Raw genomic sequence first — 22,558 nt, 5'->3', positions numbered from 1 at the left:
TAAATCTAACCATAGGTCCACTATCTGTGGTTGCCCTGCAGCAAAGCCTGTCAAATTCTTGCAGGGGTTTCTAGTGAAGACTGGATTAAGTTAAAATGACTAAGATCTTTATAGTCACTGGGTGACAAAGTGTGTGGTTCAGTTGATGTCCGTGTACACAATTCTTTTTGCAGTTTGTATCGTGTATTTGTAGCTTTGTGTGGAATTGTTTGTTTTGCTACTGGCTTTAGCTTTGTGAATGAGTGATATTTGTAATCTATTTTTATGCCATCACATACAGAGAACTTAATGGACATCATTAACAAGACTCAGGTGAGAGTGTTTTTGTTTTCTGGACTCACTGACAATAGAGAACTTGCCCCGTTCCTCTTTGTGTTGTTCTTACATGTTTACATGGTGACTGTAGTGGGAAACATCGGCATGATGACTGTTGTCCATAACAGCTCCAACCTCCACACTCCGATGTACTTCTTCCTGAGTTACCTCTCTCTGGTGGACCTTGTCTACTCCTCAGTTATAACTCCTAAAATGCTCTCTGACCTTATCTCCATGAGGAAGACCATCTCATTCGATGGATGTGCCCTTCAGTTCTTCTTCTTTGCTGCTCTGGCAGGTACTGAGTGTTTACTTCTTGCAAATATGTCGTATGACCGATATACTGCCATCTGCCACCCTCTCCATTATGTCTCCATAATGACTAAAAACATATGTTTGTATCTGGTTGGCCTGGCTTTCTCTATTGGCTTTCTGCAGTCATCTTTTCAGACCAGTTGTGTATTCAGTCTCCAATTCTGTAGTTCAAACCTTATAGACCACTTCTATTGTGACATCCCTCCACTGCTCCAACTGTCCTGCTCTGATACCTTCTCCTGTCTCATAGTAACTGTATTCTTCATAATATTTTGTGGCCTAGGCTCCTTTATGACCATCCTGATCTCATATAGTTTCATAATTTCTTCCATTCTACGGATGAAATCTGCTGAGGGCAGACAGAAAGCCTTTAGTACATGTTCTTCTCATCTCTTGTGTGTCACCATGTTCTATGTGTCCGTGTTCTTCACTTACCTACGCTCTCCTTCCAATGTGTTTGAGAAACAAGACAAGATAGCTGCTGTCTTCTACTCAGTAGTGACACCGATGCTGAATCCACTTATATACAGCCTGAGGAACCAAGAGGTGAAAAGAGTCATTAGACGAGCAGTACACAATGTTACTGATGTAGCTATAATTCTGTCATTTATTAGGGACAGAGTTGCGAAACTATTAACCATGATTAAACTTTAGAAATACATAATATGCAGCCTATTTAACACCTAAACTGTGATAAATAAAATAAAGTTTAAAATAATCACACAGATCATTCTGTAAACTAAGTCATTTGAGTCAAAGTGCCAACTTCATCCAATTTAGACGGGTGATAAAAGGGGGTGGCAAAAGTTCTAACTTTTTTGTTTTCCATTTTAACTTGATAAAGGTTGGATGTTGCAACAGATATGTAAAAACAGTCACGAAACAGCAGAAACATTATACTCAATGGGCCTGAGTCATTAAGGAGAGCAAAGCATAAAAAAGGAGTAACTTTGCACATGGGCAAAACCATGTTGCATTGGAGGGAGAGGTAAATTTAAAATGTGAGGACAGATTTATAGTTGGGGTAGGGCATGTCCTAGATCAACTTTAAACTTCAGTAAAAGAGTAAAAGTATTTGTGTGCTAGATGAAAAATAACAGCCAATGTTTAAGTTATGGGCAACTAATATGCACTTTTTGCATTGTAACATGGTTTGTCCCGGAGATCAATTACTCCTTTTACTTTCTTTAATGACTCAGGCCCAGTATGTACTCTTACTAGCAATTGGGAGATATGATGTTATATTAATTGGAGAAATCAATTGGGAAACCGAACATTAATATTTTAGGATTCATATGCTGATACTTTTATATACCAACTTTATAACTGATGTAAACAATGGGCCTGGCTCACCTTTGAGCGCAATATGAACACAACTTGCAATTAAAAAAACAAAACACATGCACGCAAGTACGCCCGTTTCTAAATACATGTGAATCTCAATAAACATTACCATTGGAATCTTGGTATAAGTACGACATGGCTGCATTTACTGTATTTCCCCATGTGTAAGACGCACCTTTTTTCCAAAAATTTTGGGTCTAAAAACTGGGTTCGTCTTATACAGTGCCAGCACTATTTACCTCCGAGTCCAGAATGCAGCATGACATTGCTGACAGAGACTCAGCGTCCCGCACCCTTACTCTAGCCTCTTCTCTCTCGGAGCTGTCAATCTCGTGACTGAGAGTTCCGATGAGCGCCCATGAGTTCCGATGAGTCAAGTCTACTTGTCTACTGCACAGCCTTGCTGTCAAGAGAAAAGTCACGTTGACACGCTTGGGACGTGTCGACGTGACTTGTCTCTTGTCAACAACGCTGTGCAGTAGCGCTGCCTTCCTGTAACTAAAGTGGGACTTTACTGTAAACTCTGCTCTAGACACCTTATGTGAGATCTCTGCCTTTGTAGACTGAAATCACAACCAGGCGAGCCTTCTGCTTCCTCCTGCTGCACACCGTATATAATATAAATGTGATTCGTCATCAAACAAAGACGAGGACAAGCTAATGGATGAGAGTTTTGACAGTGATGAGTAATTTTATGTAATACATTTTTTTTTACCTTTTGGGCCCCAAAAATTAAAGTGTGTCTTATACATGGGGAAATACGGTAGCTAGCCATATGTAGTCAGACAGAACAGAGTGCAGGATACACGCAAGCATATGTGCAATATGAAGTCCTATCAGAATGCATGCAAAAACTATTTTTTTACAATTGTAATACTATAATCATTAATAAAACCATGTTTTTTTACATAAAATACATTAAACAAAAATGCATTCTTTTAGTTTCTCTTACTGCCAAAACATTTTCTGGCACACATACATGTAGTCATCACTATCAGTCGGCACTTTCACCTGCCCTGTAGCTGGTGCAAATGATGCAGTTAAAAAAACACGTACCTAAGGGATGCCCTGAACTAGATTTGGCCACATGTGCCTGAGCTCGACCTCGGCTCGCACTTACTGTATGTTGCCTATGTTAATCCGCCCCTTCCCACCAGTGTTCCACCCATCAAGTTGTAGGAAGTCGGAAGTGTCATTTGCCTATGGACATGAATTACATGCAGTTGCGTTCACTGGCATAAGTCCCATTGTGGTGCATGCATAGAGCAAATTCACGCAAGATACGAGCACTCTCCGACGACTGAAGCAACATGCGCCGGCTGGAATAACCGTATCTAAGGGCCTAGTGCACCTCTCCAATCCCCAGTACAATTAATCATAGCAGCTGGGGACATAATATAGGTCAACTGGGACAATAGGGCTCTGGTCACATCAATTATATATGTTGTGTGCACAGTCTGAAAGAGCTACAATACAATATATGGACAGAGAGTGTACAGGTAATCTAAATTTAATGTAATATACAAAGGACATACTATACTGTACTATGCTTGACCAAAAGCTCGATTGTAGTAACCTTGTGTTTATTTACAATGTATCCTACAGAACAATGCAAACTTAATATAGCTTAGTATTCTGACCTATGGGAATATTGACTAGTGGTGGAGCCAGCATTGTGGTGGGCCTGGCATTATGGTGATGCATAGAGGGTCCCATAACAAATTTGCATTGGGTCCCACACACGCCCCTTATTGGCCCTTTTAATTTGCAAAACTGACATAATAATAATGTATGTGATACATGTGACCACACTACTATAAATAATGTCAAAAGTAGTAAAATGTACTGTAATTCCTGTACACATACAAATACAATCTGCAGTCCACTGAAGGCCGTGTTTGATGCTCAATATATGCAGTACACAGGGACAATGGTTCCATATACTTCATATTCTGACAACTTTTCACACTACACTACTGTATAGTAAGTCAGTTAGTTGAGTGACAAGGTAATTTTAGTGAGGGTATAGTCATCCTTTACATGCTCGTCAATGGACTACATCTGGAAAAATGTTTAGATTTTGTATTATTATTATGATTAGGGGTTATGCTTGGTGACCATAGACCGGCACTGAGCTGGCAGGAGCTGATAACATTGTAACAGGGGAACCCTAGACTGCAGGGTTCCCTGGTATAGTGGGACCAGCCTACACTGTTAAGCTTGGATGTAAATTAAGCAGGGGATACCATACTTATAGTCTACATGCCTCAGTGGGCACTAGCTAAGGCTATATAACGCTGGTGGTGGGTAATGATTTTAGGGGGGGCACGCTGTTGTTTTAAAATTATTAATTTATAAATTTGTTTTTTGCAATAAAGGAAACAAAAGGTGTAGTATCAACACTGCCCCCCTACAATGTTCTACTGAACGAAAACAGGAATCAGAAAATACTGTGAACTAAACAAAACATCTATTGAATAAAATTACTACATAGTTAAATAATTAGCACATACACATTGTAGTTATTGCTGTTGGTTGAGCAAACACAGAAAGCAATAATGTGTCTTTCAGACTGGTGGCCAAGCTCGGACCTTCTACAGCCACTTACAGATCTTCAGGCACAGGTATGACACCCCTCAGTGTTACTTACTTCTGAAGTTACCTGAATATGGCGTATTGTATGCTTCAGTAAGTTAACTGAGAGTGGGCTCTAAATTGTGTACAGATCAAATAGTATGAATTTTTGGAACAGTAACTGGGCAAAGCATTGTGGTTCATGACAGGCAGTAAGTTGGGCAAAATTAGGCATTGCAGAGTTCCATATACAAACCATTGTGCACACAGATAAGCTGACCAAAACCCAACCTTGATGCCACTGTGGAACAACCCAACTTCTCCACCTGGTGTAGACCATACAATCTTTGAGCCATGGACTAGGCATATTTTAGTTCTATCAGGTATAACACCACAATGCATAAGTTTTAAAACGTTTTCAGCTTGGACATTAGTCAATCTTTTAACGCAATTGCGGCAATGCAAACAGTGAGTCGACCACCACTTTTTTTATTAAAAATATAGATAATGACTTTAAGATCTGATCGAATATCACTGTTTGTATACAAGGTGGAAATATCCAATGATATTAATAGCAATGAACCATTGCAGTAGTTTTGGTTCCCAATAGAAATGCTGGAAGCTTCTTCACCAGAGGTTTAAGAACAGAGTCCAAAAGTTGAGAAGACCCTTGAATGACAGAAACATCTGTAAGTTAACTATAAGATAAAGTTAAAGAGGTTTCATAAAATGTCCAGCATTATTTTTCCTGTATTCTGTATACCCTGTTACCCTTTTGTAGGAGGTAATATATAACACTGTTACCTGGCTGCTACTTCACCTGCTCCAATATCATTGTCTTCTTCTTGGTATATGGAGAAAATGATAATATAGGAGAAGTTGGTGGTGAAGTGGCAGCCATGTAAGATAATGACACAATGTCTTTCTCTAAGTGTACAATATATTTGAATGGACCTTCACATGATTGAATGTAAATTCAGAGTTGGACAGTTTACCATTTATTCTTTTATAGCTGCAGATATAATGACTCTTCAATCCCTTGTTCTTCTATTCACTATTTGAAAATTGTGGTGGTCTGTGCCATATATTGGGTCTAACAATGAGACTGTGCCCTGGGTGTCTGACAATGGGGTCTCTGGAATGATTTGGTGTTCAGTTATATACAAGTGTAGTCTATGGTGACTGACAATGGGTTCTGTGTAAGAATCTCTACACAATGGGACCGATGCCATGTGCCGTGTGTTATGGATTCCAACTTTGAGATCCGTACAATTGGGTCAGTTCAATGGGCCTTCTAAGGTTCAGCCAATATGTCAAATTCAACATCAACTAAGAAAGTAATTATAGATATTAACCACAATTCTTAAGTTAGCAATATGGGACATGTAAAGAGAACAAAGCAGCCCAGTCTTTTCCTACTTCAATAAGTACAATATATATAAGGATGTAAGTATTGTGACATAATCAGGGGAATAGGTACCATATCCTGGGGGAAGATGAGGACAACAGCAGCAGTAACCACACAAATCCAAAGGTTTCAGTTTAAAGCCACAGCTAGTTTTTTTTTTGGAGGAAATGGATGGTATTCATAAGACTACATCACCACCATACATACACACACAGAATGAACATCGTGGCAAAATAAATATTATTCCTGGTGAAGAACCCATAGCTACAAAATTGATTAGTGAAACCACTGGTTTCCAGGTTATGGTAGCATTAGATCCCACCAGGATCACACGGAGAACTTTAAATTTTAGATAAATATAGGACCTAGCTAAATTAATAGACCATATCACCGAGATGTATGATGACACCTTCAGGTATACGGGAAGAGAGCTACAAGCTTATAAAAAGGAGTTGGTGCAACATAGACTGGTATTGAATTATCTAACATCTATTACTGGTGGATTTTGTGTGACATTGGCCACCCAGTTTGGTGTCAAATGTTGCACGCACATCACCAATAATACTGATGACCCCAAGGAAGTCATAGACCGGAAGATGGATGAAATTCTGTAAATGAAATGGGAATTTGGAAGGAATAATTCTTCATTATATGAGTTTGGAGAAAAGGTGGCAGGATGGTTCTCATGGTTGAACCCTGTAAAATGGTTCTCTGGTCTAGGAGAGTTGGGTACAGGAAATGGTTGCTAGCATAGGTTAGCTCCTTCTCCTTATATTTGGTGTCATCTTATTAATTGGCTTATGTGTCAGATGTATTCCTACTGTATGGAAGTGTGGAAAGCAGTCTACTGAAGTAAACACTGAAAATGAGACTAAAATGGTGGTGTGGGATACGGAAATCATGGTCTGTGAAGAAATACATTACAATCCTGCCATTGAGAATATGATTAGGTGGGCCTATGACCTACATTACACTGGACCCTCCTAAAGCCTGGACCTATAGAAGTAAGCCACATCATCTGCATTGTTTTACTGTATTTACTGATTGTATATAACCAGGGGCTCTGGACCCAGTAGACAGTCTACTTGACCACAGCATTCAGACCTGAATGACTGTACACTGGATCCAGGGTGCCTGCAATAAGTAACGGCTGTACTTATTTTATTCTGATGGGTATTCTGCTACTTTTGGCTATTAAATCACATTGTGCTTTGGAACCACATTACGGCAATCGACAATCATTATTGGATAGCAACTAGATGAGCATAACAATAATTAGCTCTTGTAACCTGTACACATTTTACATATCTTGCATGTTCTCTTCGCTATGACCTGCATTCAATTGTATTCTGCAAATTAAAAGATGAAAAAAATAAATGAATAAAGCAAAAAAATACAGAAACAAATAACTAATTGGTTTATTACTAAATGACAATAATTAGTGATATGTGCTCTGGGACAGAATAGTATTATACTCCTGGGTCACTGAGCTTTATATAAAGAAGTCTCTTCAGCCGCAGCAGTGAGAAGCCGCGTGGATCCCACATGTCAGACAATTATATTCAGACAGGTAAGAAGCCGATATACATCTCTTACTACAGGTATCATCTTATATAGAAATAAGGCAAAAACAGGATAATGAGATACAGGGGTTTTCGTTAGGACCAGGGACGCAGACTGCAATGCTGTGTGTAGCCTGTATTTCTTATTTAGAAATAATATTAATTCAGAGTATGTTCTCTATTGTTAATCACATGATTACATATAATAAAGGGAGAATTATATTTTTCCCTTAGATACTATTATGTGATGAAGCTTGACTGCTTTATTTTGATTATGCAGATTAAACTGGTATAGAAATCAACTAATTATCTACCAAACTAAAACTAATTTTTCACTATGGAAAAGTGAAATTACAGCTCTGTCCTGGCAGAGACCCGAGACCTGATTCATTAAGGATCTTAACTTAAGAAACTTCTTATTTAAGTCTCCTGGACAAAACCATGTTACAATGCAAGGGGTGCAAATTAGTTTTCTGTTTTGCACATAAGTTAAATACTGACTGTTTTTTCATGCAGCACACAAATACTTGATAGCTTATTTGTACACTGAAATTTAAAGTTGATATTTGTGTGCTACATGAAAAAAGAGTCAGTATTTAACTTATGTGCAAAACAGAACACTAATTTGCACCCCTTGCATTGTAACATGGTTTTGTCCAGGAGACTGAAATAAGAAGTTTCTTAAGTTAAGATCCTTAATGAATCAGGCCCCTGATCTTGTCCTATACTTTACTGGTTTATTTTTTAGTTGCACGTGGGTGAACAAGCAAATTTATAGGTGCACTTTGCTCAATCTGTGGAAACCCCATGTCCCAAAATCTTGGCAACCAACATTGATCTTATGTATATTCATGGCTTTCAGTACATTATGTCAGCCCAAACTATTTATGGAGTCAATGTAGCTATGAAGATCTTCCTTGTTTTTTAGTGCTGGAGCATTTTGTATTTGGATGTTGGGGGTGGGGTAATGATTTTTTTGTTTCCTCTTCTGCTGAAAGTACCCAGACCTTGGAGATAAGCCCTGTATCTCGCTGTTGTAAGGGGGCCCAATGTTATGTAAGGGACACATGAAGGTGGTATAATTGCCTTCTCATTCCGTTATTTGCCCTATTAAAACCATGCACCAAATCCTGTACATTGTCAATGTTTCAGTTATTTTGTGTTTAGTAAAGAATGAAAGCATTTTTATTTGTCTCCGCACCACTCTCTACTAAAACCACCCCCCTCACACCCTATCTACTTAAAGGATCTATTACAGGATAAAAACGAAGGCGGTTGCTATGATTATTGGTGATTCAAGTGTTCTAACAAAGGGTCTTTCCAACTCCCTTTACCAATCACCAGGGTGTGAGTATTTCCCAGCGTTCTAAGCCATAAACTCATTATTTATAATGAGCATTATTATAATGAAATAAGGTTGCTAAATTTTTTTTGTATATTTAATTTAAGAAATATAGCAAATATATAAAACAGGGAATCAGTGATCAATAATATAATAATGTTTCAAATTTTCTTTAGGATGTCATCAGGGACATTGTTAATGATAATGATGTCATTTGTCATGTGATTTTATAAATGGTTTCCTTAGATAATCATTGGTTGTGGGGCCAATTGAGGTTGCGTGCAACCTTAACTGGCCAGTTTGCTTTGATTAGCTTTGGAGAGAGCCGCAACAAACGTATAAGGAGGAGGTTAGAGGTTAGAGTTACATTATAACCAGCTTTTAGAGGGACTAAGGTACTAGATTTCACAAATGCATAAACTAAGTATCATCACTGAAACTACGCTCACTCCATTGGGCATCTATGGAATCCTGGTGTTACCACTTGCTGGTTTATCAGATAGTTTAGGTGATACCCGAGGTTTCTGTTTACTGTATATCTGCTTTCACTTTCTTCAACCTTTAGTTTGCCAGCAATAGCTTTTGCTATGGTCACTGAGAGAGAACAGAAACATAGTCATTATGTCATACATAGCTACATAGTCATTATGTCATACATAGCTACATAGTCATTATGTCATACATAGCTACATAGTCATTATGTCATACATAGCTACATAGTCATTATGTCATACATAGCTACATAGTCATTATGTCATACATAGCTACATAGTCATTATGCATTTTTAGGCTTGATTCATCTTTTTTTATGTGAGTGACAGTTTTTATGCTTTATTTGTATAGTAAATTGAGTTACACATTGGCTTTTCAAGTCTGTTAAGAATCTCAAAAGCTTCTTGGCTACCAATTCTTTCATTATCATGTATTAACCTTTATTCATATAGTTCCTACATATTACTCAGCGTTTTATATAGAATGTTTTAATCATTCACATCAGTCATTGTCCAAGTGGAGCTTACAGTCTGCAGTTCTCTGGATTATAAGAATGTTCCAACCGGCTCCAATCTCTTGTGAAAATTCCATTTCACTCGCTGCCAAGACAATTGGACGATCCCTGAAGCCACTCACAGTTCCAGATGGGGAGATTGCTTCTTTTTTATCACGTGAGCGGTTTTACCTGGCCAGTCATTTTGAGACTATTTGAAACTCAGACAACTATTGGAGATTTGAAGAAGCTGGTAAAGAGAAAAGCTACATTAAGAGCCATTTAAATAGATTATTACAAGGTGAGTACCTACACTACTGAGTAACATTTTATTGGTAAAAAACAATACACAGAATGTGGTTTTGGGTGTCTGAAGAGCTTCTGTGATCCTTCATGAGAGAGAAACAGCTTAATAAAAAAAATTGTGATGCGAGACTGGAACAGGGAAATTGGATACAAGGTTCAGGCATATCAGGACTGCAACCTACACTAGTATACTTAAGAAGTGCAAACTACACCCTTATAAAGGCATTTATAAACTGTTTTATAAGTATGTCATTTATTTAGGACTTGGATTAAAGGGGCACAGTGGCCTAGTGGTTCGCACTTCTGCCTCACAGTATTGGGGTCATGAGTTCGATTCCCGACCATGGCCTTATCGTTGTGGAGTTTGCGTGGGTTTGCTCCGGGTGCTCCAGTTTTCTCTACCACTCTCCAAAAACATACTGGTAGGTTAATTGTCTGCTCTCTAAATTGCCCTTAGTCTCTCTGTTTGTGTGTTTGTGTATGTTAGGGAAATTAGACTGTAAGCTGCAATGGGGCAGGGACTGATGTGAATGAGTTCTCTGTACAGCGCTGTGGAATTAATAGCCTTATATAAATAACGAGTGATGATATGACTGCAGATAGGTGAAATCCACAAATGTGTATTGAGAAAGTAGAAAATGCTGCTACTTCCTCTGCATGCGACAATTTAGATGCATACTCATGAGATTGCAAAGTCAAAAGCACAAGTCATCGATGTTCATCTTCACATATATATTGAACCTGCATCTGTGCAATCTGTCCTGACCCACAGCCTGTTTCCGACTATAAAATTTGCCTTTCTCATAACTATTCTTTAGTCTGTCCTTTGTCACCTACTGCCTAATAAATCTAGCCTTAGGGCCACCATCTGTGGGTGTCAAGTTCTTGCAGGGGTTTCTAATAAAGACTGGATTAAGATAAAATGACTAAGATCTTTATAGTCACTGGATGACACAGTGTGTGGTTCAGTTCATGTTCGTGTACACAATGCCTTTTGCAGTTTGTATCATGTATTTTTGGCTTTATGTGGAATTGTTTGTTTTGCTACTTGAGAATGACTGATATTTGTAATCTATTTTTATTTCATCATCACATGCAGATAATTTAATGGAAGTCATAAACAAGACACAGATTAGAGTATTTGTGCTTTCTGGACTCACTGACAATAGAGAACTTGCCCCGTTCCTGTTTGTATTATTCTTACATGTTTACATGGTGACCATAGTGGGAAACATCGGCATGATGGCTGCTGTCCATAACACCTCCAACCTCCACACTCCGATGTACTATTTCTTGAGCTTCCTCTCTCTGGTGGACCTTCTCTACTCCTCAGTTATTACTCCTAAAATGTTGTCTGACCTTATCTCCATGAGGAAGACCATCTCATCCCATGGATGTGCCCTTCAGTTCTTCTTCTTTGCTGCTCTGGCATGTACTGAGTGTTTACTTCTGGCAAATATGTCATATGACCGATATGCTGCTATCTGCCACCCTCTCCATTATGTCTCCATAATGACTAAAAACATATGTTTGTATCTGGTTGTCCTGGCTTTCTCTATTGGTTTCGTGCAGTCATCTTTTCAGACCAAATGTTTATTCAGTCTCCAATTCTGTGGTTCAAACCTTATAGACCACTTCTATTGTGACATGCCGCCACTGCTCAAACTGTCCTGTTCTGATACCTTCTCCTGTGTCATAGTAACTGTATTCTTCATAGTTTCTTGTGGTCTAGGTTCCTTTATAACCATCCTGATCTCCTATAGTTTCATCATTTCTTCCATTCTACAGATTAATTCTGCTGAGGGCAGACAGAAAGCCTTCAGTACATGCTCTTCTCATCTCATGTGTGTCACCATGTTCTATGTGTCCGTTTTCTTCACTTACCTACGCTCTCCTTCCAGTGTCTTTGAAAAACAAGACAAGATAGCTGCTGTTGTCTATTCAGTAGTGACACCAATGCTGAACCCACTTATATACAGCCTGAGGAACCAAGTGGTGAAAAGAGTCATTAGACGAGCAGTACACAATATTACTGATGTAGCTATAATTCTGTCATTTATTAGGGACAGAGTTGCGAAACTATTAACCATGTTTAAACTATAAAAATACATAAAATGCAGCCTATTTAACACCTAAACTGTGATAAATAAAATAAAGTTTAAAATAATCACACAGATCATTCTGTAAACTAAGTAATTTGAATCAAAGTGCAAACTTCATCCAAATTAAATGGGTGATAAATTGGGGTAGTAAAAGTTCTAACTTCTTTCTTTTCAATTTCACTTGATAAAGGTTGGATGTTGCAGCAGATATGTAAAAACAGCCACGAAACAGCAGAAACATTAAACTCAATGGGCCTGAGTCATTAAGAAGAGCAAAGCATAAAAAAGGAGTAACTTTGCACCCGGGCAAAATCATGTTGCATTGGAGGGAGTGTGCGGCAGGGATTAGGTGACGCAAGTAGTTAGCTAGCTGCACAAATTGTTTGCAGCTAGGTAGGGTATTACGAGTGGGACGCAACTGGGGTTGCATGCCACTTGTAATACCCTACCAAGCTGCGGCATTCTCCCACTCCTGCATGTCTTAGATGCACATTGCGTCCGACTCTAAATGAGGTCCAAAATGCATTATTATAGTTTCTCTTACTTGCATAAACATTTTCTGGCACACATACATGTAGTCATCACTATCAGTCGGAACCTACACCTGACCTGTAGTTAAAGCCAATGATACAGTTAAAAAAAACACGTATCTAAGGGACGCCATGCATTTGATTTGGCCCCATGTGCGCGGGCCCGACCTCGGCTCACCCTTACTGTACGTTGCCTACGTTAGTCCGTCCCTTCCCTCCAGCATTCCACCCATCAAGTCGTAGGCAGCCGGAAGGGTCATTTGCGTATGAACATACATTGCATGCAATTGCCTTCACTGGCCTAAGTCCCATTGTGGTGCAGGCGTAGAGCAAATTCACGCAAGATGCAGCACGCAAAGGGACTTCGGTATGAAGATGAATCGAATCCAATGAGATTATATGCATCCTGGAATATGTTCTGTCCCTTTTTAAAACTATTTTGTTTGTCTTAAGCGTGTGATGTGTCATATAGTGAAGCTGCTGACAGGGCAGTATATGTGGTCAACCCATATCAGCTGCGCTCACTAATGAGTCGGACAAATAGGCAATGCCGATACATTGCCACCAGTCATTTTGAATTCGCCATAATTTTAAATCTTGAATAAATGTGCCCCATCAGTACATAATTGCACATAGAGATGTTTAATTACCCCCAATGAATAAACAATTAAAATGTTAGTAGTACATTTAATAAACAATTAAAATGTTAGTAGTACATTTAATAAACAATTAAAATGTTAGTAGTACATTTTCTGTTCTTAGCCCCCAAAGCCACAGCTTATTCAGTGTCTACTAGACAGTTTTATACTTTACGGTCACATTTGAATAGTATCTCTCACACCATAGTCCAGGGACGACTGTACCAACATGTGCCGACTGGAATAACCGTATCTAAGGGCCTAGTGCACCTCTCCAACCCCCAGTACAATTAATCATTGCAGCTGGGGACAAAATATAAGTCACCTGGGACAATAGGGCTCCGGTCACATCAATCATATATGTTGTGTGCTCAGTCTGCAATATATGGACAAAGAGTAAACAAGTAAGAGGTTCCAGGAATTCTAAATATAATGTAATATACAAAGGACATACTATACTGTACTATACTTGAACATAAGCTCGACTGTATTAACCTTGTGTTTATTTACAATGTAACTTACAGAACAATGCAAACTTAATATAGCTTAGTAGTCTGACCTATGGGAATATTGACTAGTGGTGGACCCATCATTGTGGTGGGACTGGCATTATGGTGATGTATAGAGGGCCCCATAGCAAATTTGCATTGGGTCCCACACACACCCCTTATTTGCCCTTTTAATTTACAAAACTGCCATAATAATAATGTATGTGATGCATGTGACCACACTACTATAAATAACGTCAAAAGCAGTAAAATGTACTGCAATTCCTGTACACGTACAAATACAATCTGCAGTCCACTGAAGGCCGTGTTTCATGCCCAATATATGAGGGAGACAGGGACAATGGGGTGCGTGGTCCAGTCACCAAACACCATTGGTTCCATATACTTTATATTCTGACCACTTTGCACACTACATTACTGTATAGCAAGTCAGTTAGTTGGGTGAAATGGTGATTTTAGTGAGGCTATAGTCATCCTTTACATGCTCGTCAATGGACTACATGTGGAAAAATTTTGATTTAGATTTTGTATTATTATTATGATTAGGGTTAAGCTTGGTGACTTTAGACCGGCACTGAGCTGGCAGGAGCTGATAACATTGTGACAAGGGAACCCCAGACTGCAGGGTTCCCTGGTATAGTGGGTCCAGCCTACACTATTAAGCCTGGATGTAAATTAAGCAGGTGGATACCATACTTATAGTCTACATGCCTCAGTGGGCACTAGCTAAGGCTATATAATGCTGGTGGTGGGTAATGATTTTAGGGGGGGCACGCTGTTGTTTTAAAATTACTAATTTAGAAATATGTTTTTGCAATAAAGCAAACAAAACGGTGTAGTACCAACACTGCCCATCTACAATGTTCTACTGAACGAAAACAGGAATCAGAAAATACTGTGAACTAAACAAAGCATCTATTGAATATAATTACTACATAGTTAAATAATTAGCACATACATATTGTGGTTATTGCTGTTGTTTGAGCAAACACAGAAAGCAACAACATGTGTCTTTCAGACTGCTGGCCAAGCTCGGACCTTCTACAGCCACTTACAGATCTTCAGGCACAGGTATGACACCCCTCAGTGTTACTTACTTCTGTAGTTACCTGAATATGGGGTAGTGTATGCTTCAGTTACATGAGAGTGGGCTCTAAATTGTGTACAGATCAAATGGTATGAATTTTTGGAACAGTAACTGGCCAAATCATTCTGGTTCATGACAGGCACTAAGTTGGGCAAAATTAGGCATTGCAGGGTTCAGTATACAAACCATTGTGCAAAACCCAAGCTTGATGCCACTGTGGAACAACCCAGCTTTTACGCCAGGTGTAGACCATACAATCTTTGAGCCATGGACTAGGCATATTTTAGTTCTATCAGGTATAACACCACAATGCATAAGTTTTGAAACGCTTTCAGCTTGGAGATTAGTCAACCTTATAATGCAATTGCAGCAAAGCCAACAGTGAGTCGACCACCACTTTTTTTATTAAAAATATAAATAATGACTCTAAGATCTGATCGAATATCACTGTTTGTATACAAGGTGGAAATATCCAATGATATTAATAGCAATGAACCATTGCAGTAGTTTTTGTTCTCAATAGAAATGCTGGAAGCTTCTTCACCAGATGTTTAAGAATAGAGTCCAAAAGTTGCGAAGACCCTCGAGTGACAAAACCATCTGCTGAAACTATAAGATATAGTTAAAGAGGTTTCATAAAATGTCCAGCATTATTTTTCCTGTATTCTGTATACCCTGTTACCCTTTTAGAGGAGGTAATATATAACACTGCTACCTGGCTGCTACTTCACCTGCTCCAATATCATTGTCTTCTTCTTGGTATATGGAGAAGATGATGATATAGGAGAAGTTGGTGGTGAAGTGGCAGCCAGGTAAGATAATGACCCAATGTCTTTCTCTAAGTGAACAATATATTTGAATGGACAATCACATGATTGAATGTAAATTCAGAGTTGGACAGTTGACCATTTATTCTTTTATAGCTGCAGATATAAATGACTCTTCAATCCCTTGTTCTTCTATTCACAACGTAAAAATTGTGATGGTCTGTGCCATGTGCCTGATAATAGGGGTCTATATATTGGGTCTAAATATGAGACTGTTCCCTGGGTGTCTGACAATGGGGTCTCCACAATAATTTGGCCATCAGCTATATACGAGTGTAGTCTATAGTGACTGACAATGGGTTCTGTGTAAGAATGTCTACACAATGGGACGGATGCCATGTGCCGTGTGTTATGTCCAACTTTGAGATCCATACAATTGGGTCAGTTCAATGGGCCTTCTAAGATTCATCTTCAGCCAATATGTCAAATTCAATATCAACTAAGAAAATAATTATAGATATTAACCCCAATTCATAGGTTAGAAATATGGGACATGTAAAGAGAACAAAGCAGCTCAGTCTTTCCCGTACATCAATAAGTGGAGTATATATAAGGATATAAGTATTGTGATATAATCAGTGTTGAAGTCGTATAATTGGATGAAAGAAAGTATATTGATTAATATTGTTTTACCGTGCGATTGCGATCAGTACGCCACGTGTTACGTGTCATGGCGCGATCGCACGATAAAACACGTACGCATACACTCTCATTTTCACATTCATTTATTTATATATTTCATATTTATAATGGTTCCATTCCACAGTCGTTTATGAGCAGATGTTATTTGTTTTATAGTTATATATTATAAGGTTGTATGTAAACTTTAGGGATATTTTAAGTTCAGGTCACGGGAAGTATGTCATGTTTAGTATCATTATAATCCCCAATTTATTCGCATACATCTGGAACAATCGCCAAACAGAACGCACATTGCGTATGGTAGTTATAGATTGTAGGGAATAAATTATTAGAATGATATTGTTTCTGTAATGTTAATAGACTGGTTTAAACTGGATTCTGGGCAGGAAAATCTGAGTCATCTTCTGGAGAACAGACCCTCACCCTTGGAATATTGATTACCACCCTTGGAGGGGGTTTGCTTGAACTGGCCTATGACCTGCATTACACTGGACCTCCTGAAGCCTGAACCTATGGAAGCAAGTCAACTTATCTGTATTGTTTTCACTGTATCACTAAGTGTTTATATACAGCATCCTGGAACCAGAAAACAGTAATCTCTGATCACAGTGTTCTGGATTGAAGTACTGTAACTAGTACCAGCGGAGCGCAGCAGGCGCGGCGTATGAATGTATCTATAATATATCGGCTCTACTGTACTTTACTTATTTATTGAACTGCTAAACTTTTGCTTTTGCTAAATAAATTGCTTGTGCTTCGGAACCACACAAATCCCTTAGACAATGCTTATTGAAAAACGATGAAATAAATGTAATATCAGGTGAATAGGTACCATCTCCTGGGGGAAGATGACGACAACAGCAGCAGTAAACCACACAAATCCAAAGGTTTCAGTTTAAAGCCACAGCTAGTTGTATTCACCAGCTTGCAAACAAAACATAACAAACAAAATCCTAGCCGTCTGGCTACTAACTAATACATTTCTGGAGGCCCTCTCTCCTGTGCAGGACCTTGTGTCCAGCACACAAATCAAACATGTATTGTTGCTCACCACAGCAGAGTGTCTCAGGAGACAATTCACCTCCTCCCCAGGTCTTAGGCAATGATTGCATATTCTAGCTGCCTTTTCACAGGCACCTCACAGGTGCATCTCTTGATCAGTCTGTTTAGAGACTGGCAGGCCAGAAGACCCGGACTAGGCCTTATGTATGGAGCCCACCCTTCTCTTTCTCCATACATAACACCATGGACCCTTACCATGTTTTGTTAGCGCAAGGAAATACCCTCTGGGAAGCTTTACCCACACATCTACACCTTCTCCCTAGTGTTTTAACGTACACAATGCTGTAAGCCTGGGACACATACCTCTGCAATTTAGCCTCCTTTCAGTGACTCTGTCACAGTATATACTGTATAAGAATGTAATAATAAATGTGTTTCAGTAGTAGACGCTGCCTTCCTCCGGCTCAAAGGATCACTTGTGTATAAAGGGAGAAAAGCATTCTGGATACATACATAAAGTTAGACAAATGTGAGAAATTAAGAATAAAGCAAATTGAAATATTAAACTAAATGAAATCATTTCAAATTAATATATAAACGCAATCACATAAAAAAGTCATATATCATAAAAAAGCTTTGATATAATACAGTCATTAAATTCTTTTAAAAATAAAGCACCAATTTTAAAAATCCTAAAGATCTCCCTTTTACAGAAGAATCTTAAATGATCACATCTTCTATCTACCAATGACTTCAATTCCTGAACATTCTAAAAACTTTGGATCTGACTGGTGTATAGAAATATAGTCTATATTCAAATTGTGTGCAGTGGATTGTTTTTTTTAAACCTCCTCTAATGTTGGAATACCCTACATTTAAGGCAATGTATAGTGAATATTACATGTGCATCTTAACAAATACACCTCATATCTCATATTACAATAAAAAATATCAATTGCCCTAAATGTTTTCCATTAGTAGAAGATGTAACATTATAAGTGCAATAAATACAAAAATGACACATACTGCATAATTTACAAATACTCATTTTAAATACTTATATTTATTTTTTATTCAATTTCTGGTCCTTAGCTTTTGGATACATACAATAAGGTTTTTCTGTAAAGTTGAAAGATAGGTTTTAACCAAGGGTCAATATTTTTTTTTTATTTTTTTTTAAATAAAATAATATCCTTTTGAAGTCTTTAATAAATTTTGAAACAAAACTCACTTTTTGCGTCTATCTTTAATAAAAGCAAATTGTACATTATGAAGCAACTTTATGACTAAATCTTGCTATAAGAGAATTGGCTTGTGAATCATAATCTTCTGCAAGTAGATATTTGGGATGTGTTCCAACGAGCTTCTTTCATTTTCAAAGAGTTAATGACTTGTGACTGCAAGGGTTTAAAAGAAAAAGTTTATTTACAATGAATGAAATAAAAAAGTGAAAGTAAATTAATACTTAGCTTCCAATATATTGAATTTAAGCAATATGTTCAAGTCAATCAATTCCAGGGCCACTCCTTTCTAAAGAAGAAAGCTGGAAAACCAATCTGAATAAATTCGCCACCTCTGCAGTAGGTCCGCTCGTGAGGCTGAACCTGCCTGGCAGCACCCCAGCTTTAATAAGCAGAAAACAAATGGTCCCGGAACTCACTATTAAGGGTAAAAAAATGATTTCAGACTTTCTATTGGTACATTACTGATAAGAAAGATGCACATGTGCAGTAAGTATCTGAGACAACATCCTAGCAAAACAATGTGAAGATGTATCGCTACCTTAGTTAGATAAGCATTTTGCAATACAGACATAAAAGTCCCAAAACAACAAAATGGAGTTCAGTGGCCATTGTGATAGGAATGTCACAGTTGGTTAATAAGTTAATTCTCATTATCTCCAGTCTCTGTGGAACTATATGTATTGTATTATATATTATGGGTGCAAATAACAATTTCTAATTTATATTTAAATCCAAAAATGTTATTTTATGTATATTAGCCATATCTGTAAAATAAAGATAGTAAGGATTGTCATTCAAGTAACCAATGATCAAAATGACAAATCATGTATATTTCCCTTCCATAAAAACAGAAGGGACCCGATTGGAGCTCTCCTTGGTGTACAATGACTAGAACTTTAACCCGGGGAGTCTGTTCTAAGCCTTCCACTGGATGGATCTGGACAAAACTTTTACAGACTGGTAACATTGGATCCCAGAAGACATACTAGGGGGTTGGGGTCCCGTTGGTGTAAGCTGGCCATAACTTTGACCCAAGGAGCCTGATCTGAGCCTTCTACATATATAAAAGAAGAAGTTTGTTTGTGTGTTTGTTTGGTTGTTGGTGAATACCTTCGACTCCCATGCACCGATTGGGATGAAACCAACTCAAAGTGGTCCAGTTGAATCCTGGACAGGTTTTAAAAGGGTTGGAGTCCTTCCCGGGCCTACTGTTGTTGTACGCTGGGCACATCTTTGACCTGAGGAGCATGTTCTGAGCCTTCCACTGGACGGATTTAGATGAAAACTTTGACTGGTAACATTGGATCCCAGAACACATACTAGGGGTTGAGGTCCCGGTCAGACCTCCCGTTGGTGTACACTTGCAATAACTTTGACCCAGGGAGCCTGTTGTGGGCTTTCCACTGGATGGATTTGGTTAACATTTGATATAAAAAAAAACGGCACTGGGCAGCCACTTAATGGGTGTGTTCTAAAATGCTAATTATTTTTAAAATGTTGACAGTTACATCCAACTCATTGATATCTTAATAACTTGAAGATTTAAACATGGACAACGATGGGTACTTCAGCTAGTCTTAATATATATTGAACTTAAATTACACACATTAAGCCCCAATATTGCGTCTGTACTTTCACATACAAGAGGGGAATATCAATTACAGTCGGTGATTACGTCTACTGTGTGTACATAAAACTTATTGCACTATAAAGTAGTGACAGATATTACAAATAGTAAATAATATAAAATATAATAGTCAGATTAAGGTATTCAGTGAATTAGGTATCAGGTGTTCAGTGCTGTTGTATGGAAAACACAATGTGAGGATAAGGGTTCTTCAGATCACTCAGTACCGACACAGAAATACTCCAACCATATTTTATTTTGGTACAAGGCAGTAAAACAGGAACAGTAACAGGGTAACAAGACAAGTACAGGTGTTAATGTCCAATATGATACGAAGTTCCAACAGTCCAGCCAGGAATAATCCAGGAATAATCCATGGGTTAGATTCAGGGCTAGATTAAATCAAATTCAATCAAACTGGGCTACCGCCCAGGGGTCTCGGGCATCTGGGGGGCCCTTGAAACTGCTTTTTTTCCCTTTATTTTTATTTTTTGCTGCTCAGCTGTAGCGCGGCCGGCGGCTCTCACTGTCAGATCAACGTCACGCAGAATGGCAGGCACTGTAGTCCTTCCGCAGTGCGCAGTAATCTCCTTACTGAGGAGATCTCGTGAAAGTGAGACTATGAGGAGTTAGTAACTCACTCTCACGAGATCTCCTCAGTAAGGTGATTACTGTACACCGTGGAAGGACTACAGCAGGGAGTGAGTGATGGAAGAACAGTGAATAAAATAAGGAGGTAAACGCTTGGGATGGTTCATGGGGGGGGAGGGGTGCCCTTAGCCCAGGGGCCTCCACTCCCTTAGATTACTTCCGATCAGAATATAGCCATCTCTCTCAGGACAGGTTCTTATATAACTCCAGTCTCAGTGGGAACTGACAGTCCCCTATCTGTGGACATCAGCAGATTTGTTTAGAGTCCTTACTGACCAAAACAATCTACCTCCTCCAGGTGACATGAACAAGGTACTTACTGGGATGGCTCCGCTAGGTCTGGAGAGCCACCATAGCACAAAAGATGATATGGCAGAGAACACAGGTTAGGATAATTACATTAGCATGGTAATACATGCAATCCACATCACATTAACCTCTTCCATGCTTTTAGCCAAATTTTAACCGAAATACCACCTGTGTTGTTTTCGACTTTCGCCATTTTGTCACTCGTTACCCTCCTTGCTTCATTTAAACATATAACAGGCTGCATTTTAAACTATTTAGAAGTGATTCAAACACATAAATGTGCCACCTCTAATAAATATGAAGTCCCCTCATGTTGAAGTTTAAGGTAAACCTTAAAGAAGGCTTAACCAAACAGTACTCTGGGGTAAAACAGAAAAGTTGAAATTAATTCTAGGGGTGGTCCTATAGTCCAGTGATGTTAGGCTGGACTTTGATTCCACAAGTGCTTCAGAAATGGCAGCAAGGAGACTGCAAAGGAGACAATGTTGACTTGGATGTGATCTTAGACCCTGGAAAAGGGATTCTGGAAGATAGTTTGGGTGGGAGATCTAAAGATAAATCTCCCAGAACAAATTATGTATAACCAATTTTAAGTGGATGCCCACATCTCTTTTAAGAGCTATCTTTGAGCAACAAGCATCACCATTACTAAACATTCTGCTGTGTCAATGTGAGATGTCTATACCAGCTGTAGTCCTATGACTTAGAGATAAGACATCCCATGGCTGTCCTGTGTTGGACTCAGACAACACATGATTTGCTACCCAGTATTCATGGTCCGAAGTAAGCAGTCAGTTTTGACCAGACCCAGTTACTAGCAATTACCACAGTTACAGACACCACCCAGATCCAAGTGGTTCCATGGGCTGGTCAGGCCCCAATACTACCTGTAAAATCCCTCTGATATCAGAGTGGCATATTATGCCTATCCTGTCACAAAGCCACAGGTAGATAATCTGATGGCAGTTTGGAACATTGGAAATGCCTCTATGAATGGGTTTCCTGGACAGTTGTGTGATTTTGCATTCTTGTTAGACAATGAAAGCAAATGTCTGATTGGTTGCTGTGGTTTTACTGCAGAATTGCACCTTTGAACAGTTATTATCAACATAAGTAAATTGTTTCCTATTATCCATGAGTTAAGGACAAAAAAAATGAATTGAATATTAAAAGAGGTTATCACTGGTAACCACTCACTAATTGGTTTGTTTCTACATTACAATAATTAGTGATATGTTC

The 22,558-nt window shown here is 38.6% G+C and overlaps 2 protein-coding genes across 2 annotated transcripts; both read left to right on the top strand.

Moving 5' to 3' along the window:
• Nucleotides 1-288: 288 nt before the first annotated feature.
• Nucleotides 289-1,284, top strand: LOC142150371 (olfactory receptor 5AP2-like). The gene has a single exon (XM_075205567.1). It carries the CDS (start codon nt 289-291, stop codon nt 1,282-1,284), a length of 996 nt encoding a protein of 331 aa, XP_075061668.1.
• Nucleotides 1,285-11,258: 9,974 nt separating this feature from the next.
• On the top strand, nt 11,259-13,999 carry LOC142149680 (olfactory receptor 5AP2-like). The gene is made up of 2 exons (XM_075204994.1): nt 11,259-12,167; nt 13,967-13,999. Exons 1-2 carry the CDS (start codon nt 11,259-11,261, stop codon nt 13,997-13,999), a joined length of 942 nt encoding a protein of 313 aa, XP_075061095.1.
• Nucleotides 14,000-22,558: the final 8,559 nt, after the last annotated feature.

The sequence above is a fragment of the Mixophyes fleayi genome, chromosome 4, assembly GCF_038048845.1.
Source record: "Mixophyes fleayi isolate aMixFle1 chromosome 4, aMixFle1.hap1, whole genome shotgun sequence".
Taxonomy (NCBI): domain Eukaryota; kingdom Metazoa; phylum Chordata; class Amphibia; order Anura; family Limnodynastidae; genus Mixophyes; species Mixophyes fleayi.
Note: the sequence above shows the minus strand (reverse complement) of the source record. Positions and strands in the feature narration are given on the sequence as shown.

Excerpts from the sequence above, each read along its gene's own strand:
- LOC142149680 (XM_075204994.1), top strand. The coding sequence starts at position 11,259 with ATGGAAGTCATAAACAAGACACAGATTAGAGTATTTGTGCTTTCTGGA. Across the intron at positions 12,168-13,966 it reads TGAAAAGAGTCATTAGACGA|CTTAGTAGTCTGACCTATGG; the intron begins GCAGTACACAAT and ends AACTTAATATAG.
- LOC142150371 (XM_075205567.1), top strand. The coding sequence starts at position 289 with ATGGACATCATTAACAAGACTCAGGTGAGAGTGTTTTTGTTTTCTGGA.